Raw genomic sequence first — 26,066 nt, forward strand, 5'->3', positions numbered from 1 at the left:
TGGCAGAAAGACAAGTCTTTATTTGTCAGAGCAGAAGTAACAAAGGATTTTTTTATTTTTTTTTGCAAAGTAAAAACAAAAATCACCCAGATATCACCCACAACCGTACTTTAAACAACAACCAGTTTGGTTTTTGGTATTTTTTCGTTTCTTTTTTATTTCATTTGAACACAATTTTTTTTTTTGTTTGTTTTCCATTTGAACAATTTGTGTCTCATCTTGGATGCTGAACTGCTATTCACTTCCTCACCGAACAGGGTGGCTACGGAAGAGAAGGGAGGAGTTGGAAGGCGGGGCTTGTTTGAACTGATGACAAAGCTGGTGCCAATGAGCACAGAGGAAGCATGATGGAATTCAACATGTTGGTATGCAGAGGGCCAGCATACACCACTGCCAGTAAATGACAATGTGGATTGGAGAGTTAACGGTGTGGGACAAACATTTACGCTACTAAAAGGAGAGAACAGGGCGTGATTCAAAACTCCCACAAAACGTTCCGTGTACTGAAGTGAAAACCTACAACTGTACACCTCCACTGAACGGATTGAAGTGGGTACACTCAGCTGTCTGACCATATCTGTATTTACATTCCTAATTTTGCCATGTTCCAAAGCGTGCCAGGGGGGCATTCTTAGTAGCTTGGTTGGAGGTGTGCGATTATGCGTTGTGGTGGCGTGTTGTTTATTGTGTTGTGCATGTGTGTTAGCGTCCACACTCTCCCCTGTAACTCAAAACCTTGACAACGGGCCATGGCCTTATTCGGCCACTCTCCGGTAGAAGTAGAGGTATCCCAGGTCTTTGGGGGGCTTCTCTGAGGCACACACTTTCTGATCATTGAAGATAACCCACCTGACACAGGACAAACGAGAGGGAGAGAAACATCAGGCCTTTTTCATTTCTTAAGGCAGCAGCCTTAGTGCTTGGTGCACTTGTGTTTATAATTACTGTTCTTCTGTTTGTTGCTGGTATACTTATATATTCTTTTAATTAATTGTTTTGGTATCACTGGTTAACAACATTATGTATGTACCTAATTTCATTTCAATTCATTTGAAAGGTGCTATACAAATGATTATAATTATTTTTAGGGACACCGAACATATGTTCCAAGGTCAATAATTGTAGAATATTGGCATATTGTTAATGTAAGACATTATTTTCATATAGAATGCCTGTGATGGCACAGACACAAAATGTACAATAAAATCATTGAATGCACAACATATACACATAGAAATATATACGCATTATATGTACACATGTGTGAATCACTTTAGATGGATAGATTTGGACTTGGTCCTTGGGTCTGGGTTTCCGTTAGCGGCCGGAATATTGGCAGATTAAAATCTTAACGCCAGCCACCATGGCCGATTGGGAAAATACAATTTTAGTATTTTATTATTATTATTTGGGTTAAGTAACACTCAAAATCATACTTATAAGCTTACATTGGACTGGCGAATCATCAGTGTGGTTTAATTCCCGAGAGCTTGCTTGCTCATCAGTTGCACTTCAGATCCTATATAAAGGATAGGATAATTCCTTTTAACAGGACGTTCATGAAAGTCCTTGCGGGCTTGTTTCCAATGAGGGCCTGTGAGCAATTAGGGGTTAAGAGTCTTGCTCAGGGACAAATTTCATTTCATCGACACATATGTGGCCTGGAATCGTACCTGGGGCAACCAGGGCCTCTGGCTCCCTAGGCGGGCTCACTAACCACTTAGCTATGGCCGCCCCATCAGCCTGAATCATCAGGCGAAGTACTTTACGCGTTTCTCTCTTCCTGATCAGTGCTGAGTACGGTCTTCTCGGTTAACTCAGGTATTACACATGATAACAGACCCGGGAACTGAGGTAAATCTGAACCAACCCGGACACAATTTGACGATAATAAAACAGGGAACCGAACTCATACGGTTTGTGGATATTATACATTATAATACATATAATTTATCCTTTGGCTCGAAAAATGTAATCTCACCGGTAACGGTGGCTGGCCAGAAACATTGCATAGCAGAAACTCTGCCTTGGATGAAAAAATGTAATGCTTGTCGTGAATCTATTAGAAGACATCCAATCATGAACATTAGGTAACCAAACTTTCCTTGTGTTGCCCTTAAATATATACATCACCCCGAAAAATACATTTTTTTCTATCAATTTATTTTGTGTCGCAAAACTATATCAAAGATCTGTGTATAAACTCCAACACAGCTCACAGAGTATAATCAAAGTGTCTTGTATCCAGTCGGTGTCCTCATTACTTCCAAAACACAGCCTTTTTGCTGAAACTTGACTATTTCTAACACTTCCAGGATAAAAAGTCTCACGCACAAACAAAGCACACGTTTGGGCGAGCACGTGCGTGTGAACTCGGTTGTGTTGAACCCCATGGGCACACCCAGATGCGTTCCTCGTTAGTGCATGAGACTGTTTATCCCGTAAGTCTTTTAAATACTAATTTCAGCGAAAATGCGTGTGTTTTGGAAGTAATGAGGAGATGGTCAAGATACAAGACACTTGCATTATACTGTGAGAGCTGTGTTTGAGTATATAAGCAGATGTTTGATTTGGTTTTGCTGTCGTTAATCCTGGACCTGTTTTTTCCAATCCATCAAACATTTTCTTTGTTTGCGTCGCATTCCTTCAAGGTGAATGAAGAATACAGAAACAAATATTCTCAATTAATTCCAAAACTTCACAGTGTGAGCAATTGATAGAAGAAAATAAATTATGGAAAATAAATCAACCCTGGCTTTGCACTTGGCTGTGATGTTCACAACAAATGTAATGTAAACACTTAGGAGTATGGTGCCCCCTGTTGAGCATGCATCACCAAACTACTTTGAACATTATGAAGTTGAACGAGTTGAAAAAGGACTGATACTAACTTTTTGAAATGTACTGTTGTGTATGTGTATATTATTTAAGTGAGAATATTGGAGGAAAATGTGACCTTTATGTCAAATTACAGCAGGATCAGAGGTGGAACATTGCCCCCAAACAGAGAGTTCTACAACAACTAAATCATATTTACAGTATCGCCAAACTGAATTAGGTTATCAGATTATATTTCCAAAGAGTACAGTACTTACTGTTGGTCCTTCTTGATGTGGCAGACGTAGTGTCCACACATTGTGCTTGTCCCCATGTGGCTGATGAAGGCAAACAGCTCATACTCTGGACAAGAAGCAAAAAATACAAGTCGATGTGTCATCAAACAACAATATAAATGTAGCGATGTCATTTATCTTATATCATACAGCCTTGTTCAATACTTGATTTTGCTCTTCTGCAGTTTACTTTGCTATGGTGCCTCCAAGCTTGTAATAACAAACGTGTTTAAATAATTTCCTGTCAAATTGTTGAATTTGTTTGTAAGTATCCATTTAATAGACATGGGATAATGCAAAGCGATCTGAACATCATGCTAAGCAACCACAAGCCAATAATAGAGCATAGCAGTGGTGGCCATTTTGTGGTTCTAGAGATATTAAGCCCATTCATTTTTCCCCATGGAGATTACTGAAAATATTTATATTAATTATTTTAAGCCTGGAACCAAGCCATTTAGGCTTCTGGTGAATCATGACCATAAAACATTTGGTTCTGTGTAAAAAAATAATAATAAAAGATACATTTTTTGAAACAATCAAATGTTTTGTGGTTACCATTCACTAGGAGCCTGGATGGGAAATCTCTATGGGAAAAACGAATGGGCTTTCTATCTGTGGAACCACAAAATGGCCACCACTGCTATGCCCAATATCTGCCTGCTCCTTCCTCTCATTTTCTCTGTGAAACTCAGTCAACTCACTGCCTGGTCCATCTCTAACGCGGGGCCCAGGAGGGGGCTCCCTGATGCCCTCGCTTTCTCCAGCAGAGCGGCCTCCTTCAGACACATCCATGGACTCCAGGTCGTCCAAGTGGGAGAAGATCCAGTCTACCGCCCGCTCCAGTACGTTGCTCTGAGGCACATAGAACATACAGCCAGTCGTTCACAACCAGAGGATAACATTTCCATGGCTCATCAATATAATCAAAAAAGAATTGTTCACACGTTTTGTGAACACACTGTGTGTAAAATCTAATCACGTGGATCAGGTGTCTGTGATGTATGACTCCGAATTTGGGTACGGTTTCAACCAGATCCAATTCCTATTGCCAATGTGTTTCTTTTGTTTAATGTTTAATGTAAAACATTTTTTTTTGCTATACAAATAAACTTTCCATGTTATTTACTTAAAGTGTCAAGTGCTAAAAATGTTATTTAAACATTTGTATGTAAAAAAGAAATGCATGGTACAAAGCTGGCCTAATGGCAGTGTGCAGTCTGTGCACAAGAAATGTCATGCTGATCAGTCAAGCAGTTTAGCTCCAGACAATCACACAGACACACACAAACACAGACCCTCTTACCTCCTGCAGAGCCACGCCGTGTAAAACAAAGATATTGGTTTATTTTGGTTGTACTAGCTACAGAAAGAACTGTCAAAATGATGGAATGGACATTATGAGCAGGCTCTACCAAGCATGACCAGTTAAATTCAAGTGAAACATCCCACTGAGGTGCCATCCATCCAAAACCACATGAGAATGAAAAATCACTTTTTGCAACAATCACCAGCTTTTAACACATTGAGTGCCAGGGTCTTTTTAAAACAGGGTACAGTCGGTGCCTGGATTTTTAACCATTTTTGAACCTTTTTCAAGTAGTCACAAAATATTTTCAGTGATCACCGTCCTCAAGGTGATCCCCTCATTACACACATAGAGGTCTCGTACAATCGGGGGGAAAAAAATTAAAACATTAGGTAATCCGTTCCATAGTTGCAGCCAGTTGAAAATAGTCGAAAATAGTCAAAAATACATATTTTAGAAAAAAAGTACACAGGAGCCGAGATACAGGCTTTTGAAGTCATAAGTTAACCAGGAAGTGGATTGGAGTCTAAATTTTTTTTTTTTTCCCAAAAACGGTCATAACCGTTTTTGGCACACAACGCATGGCTTCTCAAAAACGGTCCGGACCGTTTTTGGCACTCAATGTGTTAACAACTATCTTTGAGTAAACGTCTCTGTCTAGACTAGCTAACCCTGGACCTTTGCTCACCGTGGCTTTAAGTGCTTTGGTGGCCTGGTCTCTGCTGAAGCCCATGGAGACGATGGTTGCTAGGTGCTCCTCAGACAGGCTCTCTGTGGGCGTGGTCCCCGGAGCAGAGCTACAGCCAGGCAACACCAGGGGGGCAGAGAAATCTGTAGCCAATCGACAAAAAGGGGAGACCATTTTAGACGTGCATTTGATTCAGATTTCTATCCCTTTTCTTCTGACATCAGTAAAACCTAGACTAACCTCTATCTGTCCATCATTGTCCCTCTCTGCTCTCACTATGCTGGTCTCGTGGTACTTGAAATACCCCTTTTAATTGAAGGGGTATTACATAACAGCGTTGGGCAAGTTACTAAACATTTGTAATTCGTTGTAGTTACTACTCTCAAAAAGTAACTGAATAAATTAGTTAGCGCATTTTATAAGTAGGGGAAGTAATACTAATAATAATCAGTGCAGTGGATACTTACACTTACAATATGAATATACTATATTAATGTACACATTTAAATGGTAGGTTTTATTGTTTTACAGTAGCACTTCACAATTTGCTTTTAACAAAAAGCATACAATTGATCAACTGCTAAACTTTTTTTTTTTTATTATTATTATAATGATCATTATTATTACCCCAATTAACAGTGAAATTGGTAAATTGACAGTTCTTTACCAACCTGGGTCATCCATATGGCCCATGACCCAGTTCATGGCAGCATCGATTCCAGTGTTGCCTGTGTAGTAGACTGCCTTCCTGCAGGCTTCCAGAGGGAATCCCATCTCACACAACTGGGACACAGTGGAGTCGTCCAGGACTGGGGCTGGGGGGGTGGGGGGCGTTTGAGAGAAGCTTGAATTACTTGGATGTCCTCAAAAGAGGCTTCGTTGTACTGCGATGAGATGTTTCAAGACAATGTTGTTGTAGTTATTTTTTCACATTTTGATTTAATTCTTGTGGATATGTTTCTGATCTCAAAAGTAACTTAAGTAAATAAACTTAATTGGTTCTCCTCAGTAGATGTAAAATGCAAAAAACACACTGGCAAACCCATCATTTGAAAATGATCATTAAAAATAAAAAATAATAAAAAATCTCCACACACTAGAACATGGAACACGTAACAAAAAAGGTGAATGAGAAGAAGGAAAAAGAAGGAGGAAAGATGGAGAACACGGACATTGCCAGTGAGGAAGGAGATAAAGGGCAGAAACGACAGACAGACTGACACAGCAGTGGGGAGTAGAGTGAGTCGTCCTCCTCGTTGCCGTGGAAACCCAGGATACCTTTGACCTCCACGTCAGGGGTCATGAGTGGGGGTGGGGCCACCTCCGGCAGAAGCTCCTCCCCTGGCTGCTGGCCCATCCCACGGAGCGCGCTCAGATCCAGTGTATCGGGAACGTCGATGCTCACGTCTGCAAAGGAACGCAAATAACGTCTGTCATCCTTCGTGTTTTGTCGAGTAATGCTAAGCCCTCACCTGTGGCGTCATTAGGCTCTTCTAATTCTAGGTTCTTCTAATTCTCCAATATGACCAATCTATGATACATTTTTTTGTTATATATACTGTATATACAGCATGTTTTGGGCAGTTTCTGCTTCATTTACATCGTATAGTTGAGAAAGGAAATTGAAGGAAGAGAAGAGGAAGGACATGCAACACAGGTCTCTGGCAGGAATTTAATTGGGAATGTTGCAATGTTTATTTACCAGGGCACCCGTTTACATTTTTATTGTGTAAATTGTAATGATGATTTTCACTGTATGGTTTTGTAATGACAATTGTGATTGGATGGGTTAATAACTGTAATTCTTCATGGACAGCTTTGTAACGGCAATTCTGATCAACAGCTTTGAAACGGCAATTCTGATTGCATTGCTTTGTAACAGTGACTGTACGATTTGTCCATGCATCAGTGTCACCAAGGTAAAGGCAAATAAAAAGCATTTTGATCTCCTAATCTTCCGTCTGCAGATGTGTCTTAAAAGATACATTTGGAACCATAAACCTGTACTCACCCAGTTTCTTGGGGACCCAGTCAAGGCCAAAGGTGAACTTCTTGATTTGGATGACGAGGTGGTCAGGGAAAGAGGCAAAGCGGGTTGTTCTGAATAGAAAGAAAAGGACAATGCTATACCAAAACCCTTGGGGGGGGAAACTCCCAGATGAAATGTATCAATATTACAAAACCCAAAATGACTATCATCAAAATAAAGGTGGTAAAAAGAAAAGGTTTTAAGAAGTACCACAGCTTTAATAGCAACGCATATGATGCTTTAATTTCATGCCATCTATCATTTTATCACAGCCTGCTAAATTGGTATCCTTTTGTCCCCCAAGGACTTCAGTAATCTATCCTGTAAAGGGAAGTTTTACTGTTGTACTCGTAATTTCTTACGAGTAAGCGGCATTCTTTTCCAGATGGCTGAATATCTCATTTTGGAAAGAACCTTTTCATATACGCTTCTTAGAAATGATGGAAAACAATTTCCAGTATGGGGGTGTGTGTGTGTATGCGTGTGTGTCTTTCTCCTTACTTGGTAGCGGTGGTCTTGGCCTGTACGGCTGAACTCCAGAAGTCTGTAAGGACCTCTGGTTCACTGAGAGCAGCCATGCAGGCTGTGAATGGAATCTGGGCACGCACCGTCGGTGGAGGATTTGACGAGTCGGCCTCTTCACGTCGACGCTCTGCCTCCTGCAGCTCCTCTGTTAGAGGAGGACAGAGATGTAATGAGGAAACAATTAGGATTGACGGTCCAGTGTCCAGTCCGTACAGCACTCTGCCAACTACCCTCACTGTTGTCTTTGCAAAAGTCTAGAGCATCAGCCAGGGTGGACATTTTTCAAAGTGACCCATTCAGGGTGGCAGGTTGAGGTATCCGTGCGCTACGTTAAATAAGACTTAAGTACTTGCTTAAGGAATGAGCTACTTGCGGATTATACTAGGGTCAGTCCACCCTAGGTGGACACGCACTGACCTTTTTCACCTTAATCCCATGTATAACGCACTGACTTTTTTTGTCTTTTCTTATTGTGCTCTTTTCCTCTAAGCACCTTAACGTCCATATGTATATCATGCACAGTATAAGTATAACATGCACAGTATACATACATTGCTGCTATGCTCAGGCACCTTAGTTTTTTATTATCTCAGGTACTTTGTAAATATGTAGATAACTTGTCTGGCCTTCTGTTGCTCTCTTGTTTTGATCTCCTTCCCACTTGCCCCCCACCCCCCTCTTCTTCTCCCCCCCCCCCCCTCTTCTTTCTATGGAAACTAACGTTGCGATGGGAACGATGTACAAAAACGAATTTCACCCACTTTTTTACCTTGTAAACCTGTGATGTGACAATAAAACTGATTCTGATTCTGTTCTATAAAATATTTTAAAAATGTTCAACTGCAACAGATACAAATACAGTCACCAAGCCACCGGTTTGATGTCACATTGTATGCCTGCAATTTCTCTCTGGAGTTTGACAAGTTCCTTCTTTCTACCGAGGCTTGCCCTTACCTGTGTTAGTGGCCTGGTCCATGGGACAAGGCAGCTGGAGGATATAGTCCACCCTCTGTGTGTACTTGGCTTTCTGTGACTGCTGACACACAATCCTCTCCTCCACCAGGAACCTGAAGGCTTCAGACGGGTTTTGCCCCGAACGACAGTTCCTCTGTAAGGACACAGGAGGGGAGGGAAGTTGGCATTGCACCAGTCATGCATAAATAGAAACTGAAATTTATGATGCCATCTTAAATAATTATTAGTAAAAAAAAATGACATATGCTACTACTGAAATATTTGACTTTATTTAACATGCAGTCTCTAACAGAAGCAAGTGCAATATAATCGTTTCGTTCACCAAATGATTGAGGCAGACAGCGGATTTACCTCCACCATGTTTATGAAGTGCAATAAGAACTCCTGGGCATCCTGCTGCCGATTGGTGGAGAACTCCGGGTGGCCCCGTCCAATAAGTGCTTTGAACATGCGTGGTGCAATGCCCACTTGGTCTCCCTGGAAAACAGAGTATGAACAAGACCCGTCACTAGAGGACATCGGTGAACCATGTTCTCCCCCAAATCACCAGAGTTAAACATGGAGACATTCAGGGTCCTGGCTCTTCCCTCTCCTGGCTTCACAATCCAGTCAGAGCACAGAGCAGTATGGGTGCAACACTTAATTGAACAAATAGATTTCATCGATTATAAGAAATCATCGATTTTAGCAAAATAATCAATTTAGAGGGAAAATGTGGAATTGCAAACATGAAAGAAATTGCAAAATGTGGCAGATCTAAAAGCTCACGACATGCCATGATGGGATTGAGCTTGGCTATTTTAAAAAGGTAGGGTAAGTGATATTTTTTGGTATAAACAACGTTTTTTGTTAAAAAAGGTTAAAGCACTATATTCTGATAGTAATCATTAGCCTCGCTCCACCCCCTGAATCGTTTGCCTTGCATTCAGGGTCTGGTGACGCTGTCGAAGGCGGGTGTTTCTAGGTTGAAAATCTGTACGACGAATCGGGATCGGGATAATCCAGTATGAACCAATCGCCAAAGAGTCTTTGAAAAATAAACTTTGGCCACGCCCCCATCTCAGAAATCGGCTGCATTGAGAGGGCTTTCAGACTGAATAATGGCGTGAAACGAAATGAAAATTCAGGCTGAGTGTCAGGCTAAGTAATCATTGCTATTTAGAGTGTTTGTTTAGTAACAGGGGTTTCCCTGTATCTCAAGCTCTTTAATGAGCAGAAAAAAACATTTTCAGGTAGATGGCAAAATCTCAGCCAATCAGGAGAGAGTACCCATTTATCAGCTTCATTTTTTATAGTGTCCAAGTTTCAATTTTGTCTGCTCATGTGTCATCACTTCCAATTTCACTTGTTTAATCTGTATCCTGAATGAGTTCTCTATCCTGATTGGATAAAATTGGTATCCCGACATGAAAATGCATTTTCTATTTAATAAAGAGCTGGAGAAACATGGAGATTAACACAAAAAAAAAATCACTTATCCTACCTTTAACACAACAATTTAGTTCATTATTTAAAAAAAAAATCTATAAAACATTGAGATTCACCAATATAAAAACTCACTTAAATACAATTTTATCAATCAAAAAAAGTGTCCATTTCTATCTTCTGTTATGAGATGAGTGCTTCTGTCAGAACTTTCAGAAGTACATTGCATCCCCTGGTCCACCCTGAATCCCTCTATCATATCGTCCTCCTCTGCTCACTCATATATGGTCTTGATTTAGATCAAATGTCTAAATCTGATCCTCACTACTAGCTGCAAATAATGTTGTTGATCCAAGAATGTAACCTTATAATAACGTGCCATGGTCATCTCAATGAGTTCTATGGTTCTAGTTCTTGCTCACCCTGGGTTCAGGCGTGCCAGCTTCATCTCCAGGGTCTGGTGCTGGTTTGGAATACTCTCCTGACAGTAGACCGTAGCCGAGCTTGGCTCTGTAGTAAACAGGCATAGGATATTATTAGCCTAGATCCATCATATCCTTTCAAATGGAAATGATCAAAAGGAAATGGTCACTCAGCTGAGTCATCCCTGAGGGAATACACACATATATGAGCCATTCCCTAAGGGAGGGGTATTATAATAATTGTACTTAAAAAACATGTAACTCTTTGCCTACCATCGACGAGATTTCTCTTCGGATTCTGCTAAGGCGCAGCCTACCGTCGCCGAGTTTTTAAATTATTTTTATTAAACAGAACCAGGAGATAACGTGATCCGAAGATTTACTGCTTCATTCACTTCCTGGTTAAAGTATTTGGGAAATATTCTGTATCTCGGCTCCTGTGTTTTACTATGTATTTTTGGCAAGACATGCTATTTTCAACGGCGTATAACAAGCGAAGGGGAGGTCGCGATGAATTTTTTCCCCCCCGTGGAAGCACAGTGAAACCCTCCGTGATTAGCAACCATCAGCGGATCGATCATACTGGAGATAAATATTCTGTGACTACTTGAAAAGGTAAGAAAATCGAACTGTTTCAACTGACAGGGTGAGGGTTGTCAATTACATTATCTGTGAAATAAAATATCAGACAACCGTGTTCATTTTGGCAGCCAATCGAGATTTAGTTTTAGTCAAGTCTTAGACTTGCCTAAAACTAAATCTCGATTGGCTTAGACTAAAATGCATAACAGTTTTTAGACATATAATCTAATAATCTAGTTCACGTCAAAGAGAATTATAGCAATTTCAGTCTTTAATTAAATGCATTTGATTATGCCAGTCAATCTGGATTCTTGAAATAAAATGATTGCAGCGATGTTTCATCAAGATGATCGTTGATGTAGCAGATTAGAGGCTTGCGGTTTTCATGCTTAGCACTCCTGAATCCCAGTGACCTTAGAAAATGTATTATCCAATGATGTGCATGCACTCATGTTACAAATTTAGCACAACCATACTACTAATGATCGTTGATACTTTTCAATCACCGAACCAAAGTGACCCATCAACACCCATCAATGGATCACTTGAAAGCAATTTTTGTAATTGGACAGATTGTTCATCCATTATCTATTCCATTTTACCACCCATCTCTAGTGGGCACTGACCTAGCCTAGTTTATACTGTTTAAGACGAGCAATAGCTCATGACTCACAGCTCCGGGCATTTAAACTCAACACATGAGGTCAATGACAAGCATCCTGTGTCCATGGACATGGAAGAATAGAAGAAGAATTTCTCATCTCCTTAAGCAACACAACGCTGTGAGACATTAATGACATGTTGTGAGCCGCTAGAACTTTCAAGAGGTATGAGCCAAGTGGCTCACAGCCATCGAGACGTTCCAAATTATATCCATGAGCCAAAAACCTGGCTCGCAGGGGTCTTCTTACACAGTACAAATTAGGCTTTAGGCTTTAAAATCAAGCTCATGACCTCAGTAAGAGAGTCTCTCTCTCTCTCTCCACTGAACCATCTCAGGAGTAAGCAGAAATTCCTTTACAAAACCTAAGATAAATTAAATCACTATCCTGTTTGCTTGATGTGACCAGTCTCAAATCGGCTCCGATGTAAGAGGACACTCACACTTGGGTTTTGAAGTCCTGTGTAGGATCACTAGGTGCTTCATCGAAGATCTTGTCAATGTTGGACACATACCTAAGTCAAAGAAGAAAATGTTTTTTTTTAAAGCATTTGGTATATTTTTCACATAAAAAAATATCAGTCAAAGTGATACATTTGATCATTAAAGTTAGGCAGCACATACAGTGACAGAGATAATTGTTGCCTGCCAGGCCGAAGGCGTGGCCGAGACTATGTTTTCGCCCCCATCCGTCCGTCCGTGTGTCCGTCTGTGTGCAGCCAATCTCCGGCACCGAGTAAAAACCTCTGCCCCAAATTTTGACGGCCTGTTACAGCACCACCAGGAGGCAGATTTTAGCTAAACAAATGTTTTGACATTACTCCTACAGATTTTGTCCAAACATCACGCAAATCGGTAGACATTACCAGTCATGTGATCAAGACGGATCTGTCACAATTTTCATATTCATCCTGATTGGCTAAGAGAAACTTCGCTCGCACATTCCCGCTGGGCCAAGGAAGAAATGCCACCCTAATTCTTTTATTTTATTTTATCACATGGCAGTGCTATAATAGGCCGATTCACGTTTTGGCCTACAACTCTTGAACTGTAGCTCATACAATCAAAATTATTTCACTCTGGATTAATTGGATCATTACACAACTCCCCAAATAGGCCACGCTCATTTCCACTTTACAGTCATTAAAGTCATTTTGCGTTTTATTTGCAAAACACAACTATTGCTACTACTTCTACCGGTTTTATCCTTATCCCTGTAGTCTGTAGTCGTGTGATCAAGATGTATCCGTCACTTTTTTCGGATTATATTCTGATTGACTACGACTGGCTTTCAAAGTTTGCTGGAGGGGCTCGTTTTACACGACATGCTACAAGCACCACTGGACCGATCGACGGGAAACTTTGCACGCACACTCCCAGTGGGCTTTTTCAGTGTTTTTCAAATCAGCCTGTTATAGCGCCACCATGAGACAGACTTTTGCAAAACACATTTTCAGATTTTCCAAACCTCACAATTCGGTACACATTTTTCTCAGCTTCTCTACTGATGCATTTGCTGTTGCTTGGGCTTTATACGGGAGTCTTGTAAAGACTTGCTATACTATAGACTATAATTCGAACAACTTCATTAAAAGGGAGAAAGCCAGGAGACCCGAAAGACAAGATGATGGAGAACAGGTTTTGTTTTCTGGTCACGGTGGCTGAAAATTCACCCACCATTTTAAGAAACTGAGGAATTGAGACCAAAACACAAGAGGCAAGAGAGAGAACGAGAGAGGAGAGAGTAAATAGTAAAAGGAGACCTTCACAAAGCTCATATAGTATGAAAATTGAATGAGACAGATGGTTGGTTTTACTGACTTGCTCTGGAAGTCAGGCACGGTGAAGAGCACTTGCATGACGGAGTTGAGGTAGCAGCTATTGCCCAGGTTCTTCATGCCAGTGAGGCCAGAGCCATGCAAGGGCCGCAGAGTGGTGCCCGACTCCTGGATCACCTCCCACTCCCCAACCCGCTGGTTCGCTGCAATCTCCAGCTCGGTCATCGTTCGCTCCGTCTACAGATGGGATGAGAGATGGGAGAAGGGGGTGGAGACATGAAAATACACTTAAGACAAAGGTTGAGTCAAAAGTTAAGTTGAAAATAGAGTTAAGCCTTGATAACATAAAGGCTTAAAGTCACTGTCCACATGTCCTCTGATGTGGTTGAATCCTCAAGAGAAATCATCTCTGTTCAATATTAAGTATTTTTCTCACCCCAAAAACTTTAGAACTCCAATAAGATCGGGTAATCCAACGAGTAGCCACATAGAACATCCAAACATAAACACCAAACACACTGCTGCGAAATCATATCAAGTCAGTGACTTCCTCATTAACGGCATCCAAGTGTGGAGCGCTAATTTTGTATCACTCATACCTGCACACTTCCTCATTGACCAATGCATGTCTTTAATGAGGCGCTGATTGACGTTCAGCATGTACTTCACAGCCCTTCCAAGTTGCGTGCCCTGCGTCAAACCTGGATTCAGTGAGTGCTATGGCAAAAGACCAGATTTAGTTGTAAAACGCTATATTAAAACGCTGTTTAAGGAAATAGGTAGCTGATATATTGCACTTTTACCTTAGCGCTAGGTATACTCTTGGTTGCTTGTTTTTGCAGAAAATGCACTAAAGACTTCTGGTGATTAGTAGTTTTCGTTCCCTACCTATGTTGAATACACTTATTGTAAGTTGCTTTGGATAAAAGCGTCTGCTAAATGACTGTAATGTAATGTAATGGTATAAGTGATTGTTTTTGTTCAAATAAGTATTAAATAAATAAATAGCTATATCATCGCTATAGAGTGCTTGTTTCAGGCCAGGATACCAATTTCATCCAATCAGGAGAGAGAACTGATCCAGGGTACAGTATAACAAGCGAAATGGGAAGTGGACAATATTGGAACACTATAATATTTAAGCTGACATATGGGTTCTCTTTAAAAAAAGAAATTTGCTTTAACAAAAGAATAGCAATTACAGTATTACCTTTAAAGTTTGGAGATACACAGAACTCAAGAAACTTTTTCACGGTTAAGCTTCAAAAACACATTAACCCAAAAAATAATAAAAGGGTTTTGGGAGGGAGCAGGACTTTAAGTTGAGAAGAGATACAGTGAACTTCATTTATCCGCATGGCAGGAAATGCAACACTGCAGCACCAAGGAATAAAAGCTACACATAAAAATACAATAGTGGATACCAATGCAATACAACATAAAAATGCAGTAAAGAGAAAATCCAATATAATAAAAAACTATCAGAGGATTATGCATGATGTTGGCATGTCACGTTATCAGGGGGAAGATGAGTGAAAGAAAGGGACGAAGTGTGTGAAAACAGGAGGTGAGGTAAATAATTGCAGAGGTGGGGTGGACTGGACAACAAAACAGAGGTGGGGGGACTGGACAACAAAACAGAGGTGGAGGGGCCAACTGAGTACAGAGGAGGGGGAAGAGGAAAGGTCTGCCATGTTAATGGTGGAAACAGTGAAAAATAACGGCCAAGAGCGATGTATAAATAATAGACTGTAATAAAAGAGTGCCATGACCGAGGAGTCGAGAGTGGAGGAGGGGTAAGGGGGCGTTCAATAAAAATTTGCTTTTTTGGAGGGGTTGAGCCATGAGTTTTAAGATGATCTACAGTCCCTATCGCACTGCGGTTGAATTTCAGAGCCCTCCTTGTAACAGCGAGTAATCGAAGGTGGCTTTTTGAGGCAGAACAGCCCATAAAAATCTGGAGTACTGCCAGTGGAGAACCATTCAATATCGCTCAGCCATTTGGTCACACAGTGACACTCACTCTCACACACACAGAGTACAGCAACGTTGGTGCAAGACGATGGGCAGTACTGGCAGTCCCATTCCAATTTGCTGAATCCAACTTCTTCCATATCAACTTCTACATCAGGGCTACTTCAATTTTAATAATTTGTATAATATGAACCCCCCATGTACCTATGTCACATGTAATTGTAAACTAAGCAATAGAAAGCTTTCTCTTCATCTCTTACAGAATAACCCAGTCATGATTCAAACCAGCGCACCCACTCCAGTGAAATTGCTTTCACTGCAGTCAAAGAACCACTATGCTGCCTCCCAACCTGCAGTCCTGATTCTTCAGCAGCATTTGACACAGTGAGTGGACCACCGACATCCTTGCCAACCGTGGCATTATTGGGACAGCACTAAAGTGTTTCTCCTACCTGACTGGTCAGATACCATGTTTCTTAGGAAGGTTTGCTTTCATCCCCCCATGCCCGCCGGACTAGAGTCAAATCAAACTCGACTACTGTAAATCCCTCCTTACTGGCCTCCCGGCATGCTCACTTAAGCCCCTCCAAATAATCCATTATGCCGCAGTTCGCCTGGTCTTTTTCGCTTCCTTCAGTGGCTCCTGGTTACTGCCCGCACAGAGTACAAAACGCTGATGTTGGCCTACAAGTTAAATGAAGGCATGGCATCCCCATACCTTCAAGGCATGATCCAACTCAACAACCCATCCCGCTCACTTTAGATAAGCTAACACAGGAATGCTGTATGAGCCTTCCCTAAAACACCGTACACAATGCTACAGTACACACGTCCTAGACTCTTCCCCCTCCCAAACTGTGGAATAAACTCCCCATTGCAGTCATAACTGCAATGGGGAGTTTATAACTGCAGACTCAATCCCAATTTTTGGCCGTAGTCTTCACACTCACCTCTTCAGACTACACGTCAACCCCCTAGCACTTCACTCTCCTTGTACCCTTTCTTGCATTTCTTTTGATTGATGCTAGTCTACTATGATGATATATCTTGATCACTTGTTCTAATGTTTTTATTTCAAAGATTTGTGTTACCATTGTGATTCAGATAGCATGGACAGCTGCCAGGTTCATTGTTTACCTGGCATCTTAGTTTCTTTGAGGCACTACACCGTTCTCTCTGCACTCTGGGATTATTTACCTTGTTTTTTTTGCATAGTTCTTGCTTACTCTCATATTCCGATCTCGCACTTGTATGTCGTTGTGGAAAAGATCGTCTGCTAAATGCCTAATTTGTAATTGTCAGGGATGCAAATCAGCAGTCAGGAGCGTACATTAGTAGGGAGAACACGTGCACATACAGTACACACATGTGGGAAAGACGAGTGCTTCCTGAGGGAAACCAACAGATACGTTATGTGTGTACTGGTCCTACCTTCTCCATGGTCATCATGTCGATGCCAAAGTGAGCTAAGTGCTCTGGCAGCTTTGGATCCAGCACCATGTCATCCTCATCATAGGAGTACACATCTGGAAAAAACATTCCATCAATAAGGACATGTCTCTTTTTAAATGATTTCTACAGTAGCCTAATACAGTCTGCTAAACTCTCACCTTTAGGCATTCACATGCTGCATGTTCAGTTCTGAATGCACAGTGTATGTCATTTTCATGTTTTTATGTTACTGTGTCAGTGTCTCCGTGTTTGATGCCAGCAGCATCACCAAGACAAATTACTATACTGGCATTGCACTGCATTTGGCAAACAAAGTGACTCTGAGACCGAGACAAAAATAATCAAACAAATATTCATACAAAAGCCTTTGTTCCACAAAGAGCTAGTTAATTTTTCTACTTGAGATTCATCAAGTAATATCAAGAACTATTATTCCCCCCCCCCCCCAGACCAATCAGGAGCCGTAAGCCGTTTTCTCCCATTTGTGCGCGGAGGCTTACCAAGACTGTGAAGCGAAGTGAGAAAAACAAAACGCAGAACGTAGCAATCAGTCTAGATTCCAGGCTCTGTACTAAGTCTTCTCCTTTTTTCCCTTTACACTAACACTCTTTGCAGAAAATAGCCGATGTATTAGCTCACAATGCGACGCATTGTGATGCGTTGTGTCAATGTGCTTAACGATGTTCATATGTGGGACAGACTGCCTTAATGTCCGTACCAGTGCCCTAGTTTGTAGGTAGGCCACTGACACAGTCCACACGTGTGATCTGATCACTATGCAGAATGTGCGTTCAAAAGAATGGGATCGTCGCTGCCTATAAAAAGGACACTTGACAATACCGTATTTTCAATTTCCCCTGCAGTCCATTCTTTTGAACAGATCTACCACAGTCCTACACGTAACATTTTGTGGTAATGGTAATCTCGTGCCCCCAATTCCTTTGTTATTTTTTTTCCTTTCCATAGTCCATTTAATGTCTCAATTTAATGCCTTTCCGCAAAACCAAACTACCCATTCAGAGAGAATACATTTTTGAAGTAGACTGAACTTGCTGACCTCCAATCTCTCATCTGGACAGGGGTGGGCAATATGGCAAAATCAAATCACATATCAAATCACAATTTCTTTCAGACAGGATCACGATCCACAATTTTATCACAATTGATGATTATTTTCATCTTGATCTTTAAGACTATTTTGCGAGTTACTGAACTTAAAAAAAAACTATAGCCCTAAAAGGTAACAACCTAAAAATAAAAAGTATAACATGGTTCCAGGGGGTCCACAGCTAAATGACAGAGTTAGGAGCCAAATGGTTCCATTTGTACGCTCTCAAGAGTTAAAGTAACACAGGATTTTACTGTGTAGATTGGGGTCCCAGAGACAAAAAAAGAAAGGGGAAAAAAAACCTTCAAAAGGGCGTCTGTGGCCTAAATAATGCTAATCAAACTGGGGCCCTTGAAATTAAAAAGGTTGAGAAATGCTCTAATGCCTTCCTTAGACTTGTTTGTTTTGGCCGTGAAGCAGCAGGCTGCGTAGTTGCAGCTGATGCACTAATGTGCTGGAATCCCCTCACTCACTGTTTGACTGTGCTCATTCTTTTGAGGTGGTTAAAAAGGTTTGTCGTGTTTCCGTCCAACATGCGAATAATGTAAAAATTTAATACTCGTCTAACGACAGAGCACGTTTTGAAAAATCCAAACCAGTCAATATCACCAATGTCAAAATGCTTTTAAGGACCAACTTGTCCATGTTGTCATCCATTGCTGCTATGCTGCCAAACTAAATAGGGGGAGGGAACTTTGAATGCGCGTATGAGCAAAAAGAACAAATCTACAAGCTAACAATGTGTAGTGATAAATCTAGCTTGTAGTACAGTTTTTTGAGTGACACCGTTACCCTATAGAGTATAAATGAAGGTATAGAACTGCTGCAACTGATAGAATAGGCACTGCAGTACAATAATAACATTCTCTCTGTAAAGGCAGATTATAGAGACATTTTAATCATTCACAATCTAATTGTCATATCGCACAACCCTGTTCTTAAATTCTCCCAGTGGTCACAGCAGCAACAAAAATAATGGGCATAACGATAAACCAAATGTAATGTTTAGACCTAGGAAAATGCTTGGCCTTGAACCCTCACCTGCTCCATCAGGGGTGATGGTGCCCAGTTTGACAGCCAGCGGATGTCCCACCTGTTGGAAGTAGAGCAGGGCGTGGTTGTTCCCGCCAGTGCCGTCAAAATAGCGACGGCCACACATCACCTTACCGTCCGTCAGGTTCATCCACAGGTTCTCCTGCAGGTCACACACCTCACACCGCCAGCCGCTAGCAAGAACAAAAGAAAAGCTTAGTATTACCGTAGCTTATTTCGATCATGATTAAAAGCACATGGGCAAATGCAATATGGTGATAACATGAACAAGGCAAATAACATCTCTCTCCTCAAACAAAAGGGAAAAAAGAAATCAAATGACAATAAAAGCTGTGCAAGAATTTCTTATGGTAGCATTGGATCAGTGTTTTTTTGGCAGACCGAAGGTCAAACCCAAATCTCAAGGCATTTGTAATCTTTATGTAGAGCATGTTTTCGTTATTCAGAGATACTTCACATACACTCAATCAAATCTTACAGAAATATATATATATTATATAAATTGCAGCTCATATCAGCTATACAGATGCAGAGACACATGAGAAAGTGATGCATATAGGATAGATTTTCCCTTTTTTCAAAGCTTATGTCAGCCGTCACTAGCTAGCTGTAAACTCATTCTGAAATATGCTGTGCATATTAGAAGAGGTCAGGAGCCCAATTTAAAAAACGAATCAGCTCTTTGCCATTGCTTGTAGCTGGTCAAGTTTGACGTGGGGCGGTGGTAGTTTCTACATGGAGAACCAATATGCAGTTGTTGTGCATTGAGGAGGTGAACCGTAAGCTCAGCGTTGGCGTTTTGCTCGAAATACTATAATGTATTTAAGTGACCACAGCCCCACCCCTGTTGTTGGCTGACTGTCTGTAATATTTATGTTTGGGGGGGGGTAAAAATTGTGCACTTTTACTGAAAATATTTTGAAACTTTATAGTACTTTGTGCTTATTGTCCACAAATGATGTTAACACCATCTGCTAAATCACATCATAATCCACCATCCAGCGCTGTTTGCCAGGCTGCCAACAGGTTCTACTCTGCCCCATCATGGATCGCAATCTTCCATTGTTGGTGCGTTCAATTGATTTATGGTACTGTATCAGATTAAAAGCCTAGACTTGCATTTACATTGCTGGATGTTACAGTGAAATGTATCTCAATGGCGCCACTCAGTGGCTGTAGGTGGGCTTGCAGCTGGTCATTTTGTATAGGTTGTCTTGAAGTTGGTTCTTTTCTAAGGTTAAAGCAAAATTACACTTATGGAAGAGATTTGCTTTATGTAGTTACTTTGCCATGGTGTAAATCCCAAAATTGGTGAGATATTTTCAGTAGCTAACTGCTGTGTTATAAATAATCCAAAAGTCTCCTCTATATTGTACAATGAAACAAGTCTCAAAGTAACTTTTTGCACATAAACAACCACAAACAGAGCAGATTCAGCCAATGTATAACAAACGTCTACTTCATGTTGATTTTACTATTTGAATTAGGAACAAGATCCGGACCGGATCCATCGATCTGATGTAATGTTACACATTGGCAGAATCCAGTGTTTGTTTATGAACAAAAAGAGTTACTTTGAGACCTGTTGCACTTTGGAGACACATTTTCCTAATTTGATGGGCCTTGTTTCCCAATAAAAGGCTGTGATTAACATGTCTAATTAGACATGCATTGGATGAAAATGGGTATATTCTGAAAAGAGTAAACGAATCTTGTGAATATGACCAGGTTAAATAAAGTAGTATGGCCATCCACAACATACTTTACCTCGCCTCACCGTTTGAGAACCTCTGTTCTAGGTAGCCTTTTGTTTTCACAGGCATACACGTATGTCAGTCTACATGTTCTCTCTCCTGTGCCTCCCATTATGCCGTCTCCCTTTCAGCTATTATTGGGTTTGTGATATGGAAAGACTGGAGCCTTCTATTCTGCTGTTTTGCAATCCCGACACCATCTCTACAATTCATCATTTCATTTTCAATCTGGTGAAGGGTCAGAGTAGCCTGGCTCCCCTGAAATCGCTAGCCTATTATTCAGTAGAAGTCTGGGTTTTCTCGGTTGAAAATCTAAACGATGGCCCGGAGTAATCGGCACTGGGATAATCCAGTATGAACCAATCGCCAAAGAGTCCCACTTTGGCCACGCCCCCATCTCAGAAAACGGCTGCACTGAGAGGGCTTTCAGACTGAATAATGGAGTGAAACGAAATGAAAATTCAGGCTGAGTGTCAGGCTAGGGTCAGAGTGACTTTGACAAGACATCCCTTCTGCATAGAACCGTGTCCTAAATGTAGCCAGGTGGAATGTCTCCCCCGTCTCACCTGGGTAGAATTTTGACCCCGTTGTCTAGCTGTTTGAGGTCGTTGGCGTGCCGAGACTCCTGTCTCACCTCTCCGTCCCACTGTTGGACCTGCAGGGCGTGCGACACTGAGTCTGCCGCCCTAAGACCATCCATGGACAGGGACACCTGGGGGAACAAACAGAGGGTAGTACTTCTCTACACTGCTGACCCACTTTAAGCCCCACTGCATTCTACACTGGTTAATTTGACAGTGAAATTATGTAGTGTCATATTACCCTTATGACAAATGTGCATTTCGCACTCATGAGTGACTATGATGTGCGATGTTATCGAGGCATTGCTTCCTGCTTATCTTTTTTTTTTGCCTGGCTGATGTACAATCATTATGATATATTTTTTTATTAATTCTTTGGGGTGTTTATAATCTAAGAACAAAATAATTGTATTGTTGTTTGTGGCCAAACTTAGTTTTTCTTTACCAGCCTGTGCCTGGGAATGTAATAATTAAAACATATCAAAAGACATTTACTATGTACTTCAAGATGGTATTATGTTTGTGTACTTGGTCTAGTAAGGTATCATAGGGTCAAATGTTTTTGTAAGATCTTGTACGGTTCTGTGCATACGTTTCATTCAGATAAAAGTGTTTTGTTTTATGCCAGGCTGAAAACAAAACTGAAGTCTTGTCTTAACTTTTAGATCAAGGACCTTAGTGCAAATCAGTCTTTAACGAACAATTTGCGTGTGTGTGTGTGTGTGTGTGTGTGTGTGTGTGCGTGCGTGCGTGCGTGTGTGATGCATGCTTATGAGTTTTTAAACATTGTCAAGTAAAACTAAGCAGTAGATTTTTATCTGCTGTTGCACCTTGACTTGTACCTCACTGGTACCTCAGTGGACAAGTATCTCACCCGCTCTCTTACAACATCAGGCATGGTAGCAAGGTCATCTGATGTCACTTCCTGTCTGTCCGGGAAGAGGACAACTTTTACATCTTCCTCATACTGCTCCTGCTCCACATCAAATCCTCCTTCGATTCCTAGGCGAATGGTGAATGAAGACATGGTCATTCTTTAACAAAACGACTGATACTATCAGGATTGCGTTTTTTTTTTCTCAACCATAACTATATCTGATGATCAGTTACAGTTAGTATGTAGTCATTGTGGAGTGTTTGTGTATTTATTGTAACCTGTTGTATTGGAATGCTAATATAGCACTATACTATCACTATTAATCACTAATATATAATATCATTATAGCCAAAAGTGAATTTCCTTGTGTAGAAAATAAATTCAATATTTTATTCACTCTGTACACGTGATATTGTGTAAATGCGTACATTTGTGAATTCCACTCCCATGCCCTTACCTATAGCCAGTCGAGTGGGCTTTTTCTTAGGTGGGTCAGAGTTATTGTCATCTTCCTTCTGAGGAGAAAAAAGCATTGGGAATCACTAAGTGGACGCCGAATGTGTCCTGCTATCAATAACAGACCGATGGTCATGGGGACAACGCACCTGCATCAAACAATGAATTAAGCAATCGGCTGTGCTTGGTTCCTGGCCGTATTCAACAAGGCAGCTATGTAAATAAAAATTATGAATGGTGAGGAGGTCATTGTTGAGAAATAAACCTGCTCAGGGTGATAAAGACCCCTTTGCTTCGTGTCGGGGTCTAATCACCATCAACACTCATGCTCAGTGCTCACCATTCATCATCCCTTGCTTATTACCCACTTTTAGACCCATACTACAAAAACGTATTTACATGAATGTCTATTAGGGCCCTTCACACAGAAGGAAAATAAATAATGTCGATTGTCGAACTGAGACAGGGTGGCAGTGGTTTTAACTTAAGTCATCTGACTGAGACTCGATCTTGTAACCAAAAAGGTCAGTGATTTGATAATCACTGTCATGTATCCTGTCATACACCCAGCATCCTTTGACTAAGACACTGAACTAGTGTGATCACAGCCGTAAAACATAATGGTTACCTGAGTCTTGCGGGTCCGAGTGATGTGCAGATACGCCCGCTGTCCAGTTCTGGCATGGTGCCTGTCAACGTACTGGCTGCCGAAGCCCAGGAAACTGTTCATGCACACATACAGTCCTCCCTCGCTCTCCTGCAGTTCAGGAAAGCAGTCACCATGTATGCTCAATAAGTACTAGAAAACTAAATGAGCTAATGCTTGCTTAACCACTTAAACCCTATACATATACTTAGTTTAGTGAATTCCCCAAGTGGTCTATATACTTCCTTTTTTCCCTCCACACCAAATCTTTTGGCCGAAATTAGCCGATCTACAAGCTGACAACGTGCTGCAATGTAGATCTGCTATTTTTGCTGAATGTTCACTATTTTAAGAACTTTTTTGTAAATCTTTGAAAACAAATTGAAAATGTTTTACCTTTTTTTCTTTTTACAATAATAATGACTTGCCCAATATGGATGGCAAGTTGAAAGTGAATGAAAGCAGAGTTATGATTTTGTGCAACATGTTTAAAAGTGTGTACTACCTCCAAACATTTCACGCCACCCTGTGATCTTTGGCACCCCGTAAGGGGAGTGGGAAACACTGCTCCAAGTTGCAATTCCCTCCATTGACATAAAACAGAAAAGTCCTATCTTATTGTACTAAACGACAATAAACTCAACAATGTCGCACATCTATGGACAGCTTAGGTTATACCCTTTGTCTCTGTAAAGCCTAAATCCACCATTATAATAAATCCACCATTTTAATGTTATGAGCAACTTTCTGTCAATAAACACTGTAAAGCCATGATTCCAGTGTTCTTCTTCTTTTGCTGTGTTGTACATCTACATTATGTGCGTTCATTATCACCAAGCATAAGTGGTTTTGAGGAGTGCTTGTTTTAAAATCACTCAACGTCCTGCATATGTGCAATTTGGAAACAGGACGTTGAGTGATTTAAAACGAGCACTCCACAAAACCACTTCACTCACATGCCTGGCAATAATGAGCATGTTGTGGCTGTAATGCATGTGTAAAACACAGCAAAAGAAGAACACTTAGAAGAATTATGGCTTCACAGGGTTTACTTACAGACAGTTGCTCATAACATGACAACAATAGATTTTTGAGAAACTAAGGCTTTACAGAGACAAAGATGATAACCCATGCTGTCCTTAGAGACGCAATATTGATGATTTTATCGTCACTTAATACAGTCAGATTGGATTTTTCTGTCTCACAAATGGTGTTGTCAAATAGAGGGAATTGCAACTTAAAGGTTGGGATAGCTTGCAAGTAGGGATCATGTGGTTAATGTTGGCACAGCTAACATTAATAGAGATCCAATAAATGATTCATTATAAGGGTTATTTGCAACTACACCACTTGTATACACAGCAGATACAGTATACAGTCAGTTGCAAACGAAGCACATGACAAACATACTTGCACACAGTTAAATCAGGCTATGCCATGATGTGAAGACCCGTGGAAACAGTGGACACAACACTGTCTGCTCATGTCAATAGTATCAATTACATTATGAGCAAGGGCTGCTTTGCTAACGTGTTGCTGCCATTCAGCCACAATGACATCAACGTACCGTCCACTATCAGAAAACTAACAGACCAAACGAATAAAGCTCTAAATGTTGGGTGTTTCAATGAAAACTGAGCATCAAGTGCCATGTCATTGCTGACACCACGTAGACCGTTAGCTAGCTAGCAGGCTAATTTGACAACACAGGGCTATAACAGCTAACCTAGCTTTTAGCCTAGCTTTAGCTTGACTGTTAAGTTGTGTCTGAGTTGAACATCAAAGGAGGCTAATAAGCTAAAGCGAGATAACATGGTAGTCATGCCGTTTCGTTGCACATCATAAATGGAGGAAACCTGAAAGGCAACAACACTGTTTGTTGGCCTGTTGAGGGGACAACATCTTACCGGCGTGGAAAATGACAAGGCGCATTCGTCTTTGTGGACACGGTCCCCGGGCCTCGGTACCCGAATTGTGGACAAAACCGACATCAAAACGTCGCTGACCTCCGCCATGACGAGCTAGCTAGTCCTGCCTTTGAGTTTGGACCCCAAAGCCTTTGATAGAAACGGCTCGGAAATAGTGGCTGCAGTTTAGGATCTCCTTCTCCTCCCTGTGAGCCGCTGAATGAATCAGTGTGTCTGTGACTGTGATGCTCCGACGGAACGGAAGGCCACACGCTGTCTCACACTCAGCTGCGGAGTGTGTTACAGCCACTCTCGTGACCTATCGTATACGGTGACTCCAGAGGTCGCTTATTTCGGCATATTTGAAGACTGGTGTTTGAGGTTATTATTATTATTATTATTATTACCCTTATTATTATTATTAGTAGTAGTAGTAGTAGTAGTAGTAGTAGTAGTTGTTGTTGTAGTATTTATTTATTTAATTTTCAAAACAAATCCCCCCAAATATCTATAATCTGCATAAAACAGTCTATTTTCTTCTCTCAACATAATCAGTTGCAATACACATCGTCACACATTCAATAACACATGATATGTCAGTTTGCCTGATATTTATTTCAACATCTTGATAGGATTCAGCTAGGAGTCAGTCACCGTATTCGACTGACAGATCATCTATTTTAGTGAAATCGCTGTTCAAAGCGATAGATTATAACTCTATGGTTCAAAGCAGTACATTGTATGTTAAAAG

The 26,066-nt window shown here is 41.0% G+C and overlaps 1 protein-coding gene across 2 annotated transcripts; it reads right to left on the minus strand.

The window, feature by feature from the left end:
- On the minus strand, positions 1–25,603 carry usp5 (ubiquitin specific peptidase 5 (isopeptidase T)). 2 transcript variants are annotated; one of them, XM_080427651.1, is made up of 20 exons: positions 25,316–25,603; positions 23,391–23,519; positions 22,764–22,821; positions 22,304–22,431; positions 21,415–21,560; positions 19,083–19,267; positions 16,913–17,007; positions 13,551–13,744; positions 12,173–12,244; positions 10,487–10,574; positions 8,991–9,116; positions 8,619–8,772; positions 7,641–7,809; positions 7,122–7,210; positions 6,389–6,517; positions 5,782–5,925; positions 5,111–5,253; positions 3,818–3,968; positions 3,096–3,180; positions 1–849 (listed from the first exon to the last, which is right to left on the minus strand). In XM_080427651.1, the coding sequence occupies exons 1-20, from the start codon at positions 25,421–25,423 to the stop codon at positions 756–758; spliced, it is 2,487 nt and encodes an 828-aa protein (XP_080283777.1). In that variant the 5' UTR covers positions 25,424–25,603; the 3' UTR covers positions 1–755. The 2 variants fall into 2 exon arrangements, with proteins under 2 accessions (XP_080283777.1, XP_080283776.1); XM_080427650.1 differs by having other exon boundaries at positions 6,332–6,517.
- Between the last annotated feature and the right edge of the window lie 463 nt (positions 25,604–26,066).

The sequence above is a fragment of the Gymnoscopelus braueri genome (assembly GCF_963280865.1).
Source record: "Gymnoscopelus braueri genome assembly, chromosome: 4".
NCBI lineage: Eukaryota > Metazoa > Chordata > Actinopteri > Myctophiformes > Myctophidae > Gymnoscopelus > Gymnoscopelus braueri.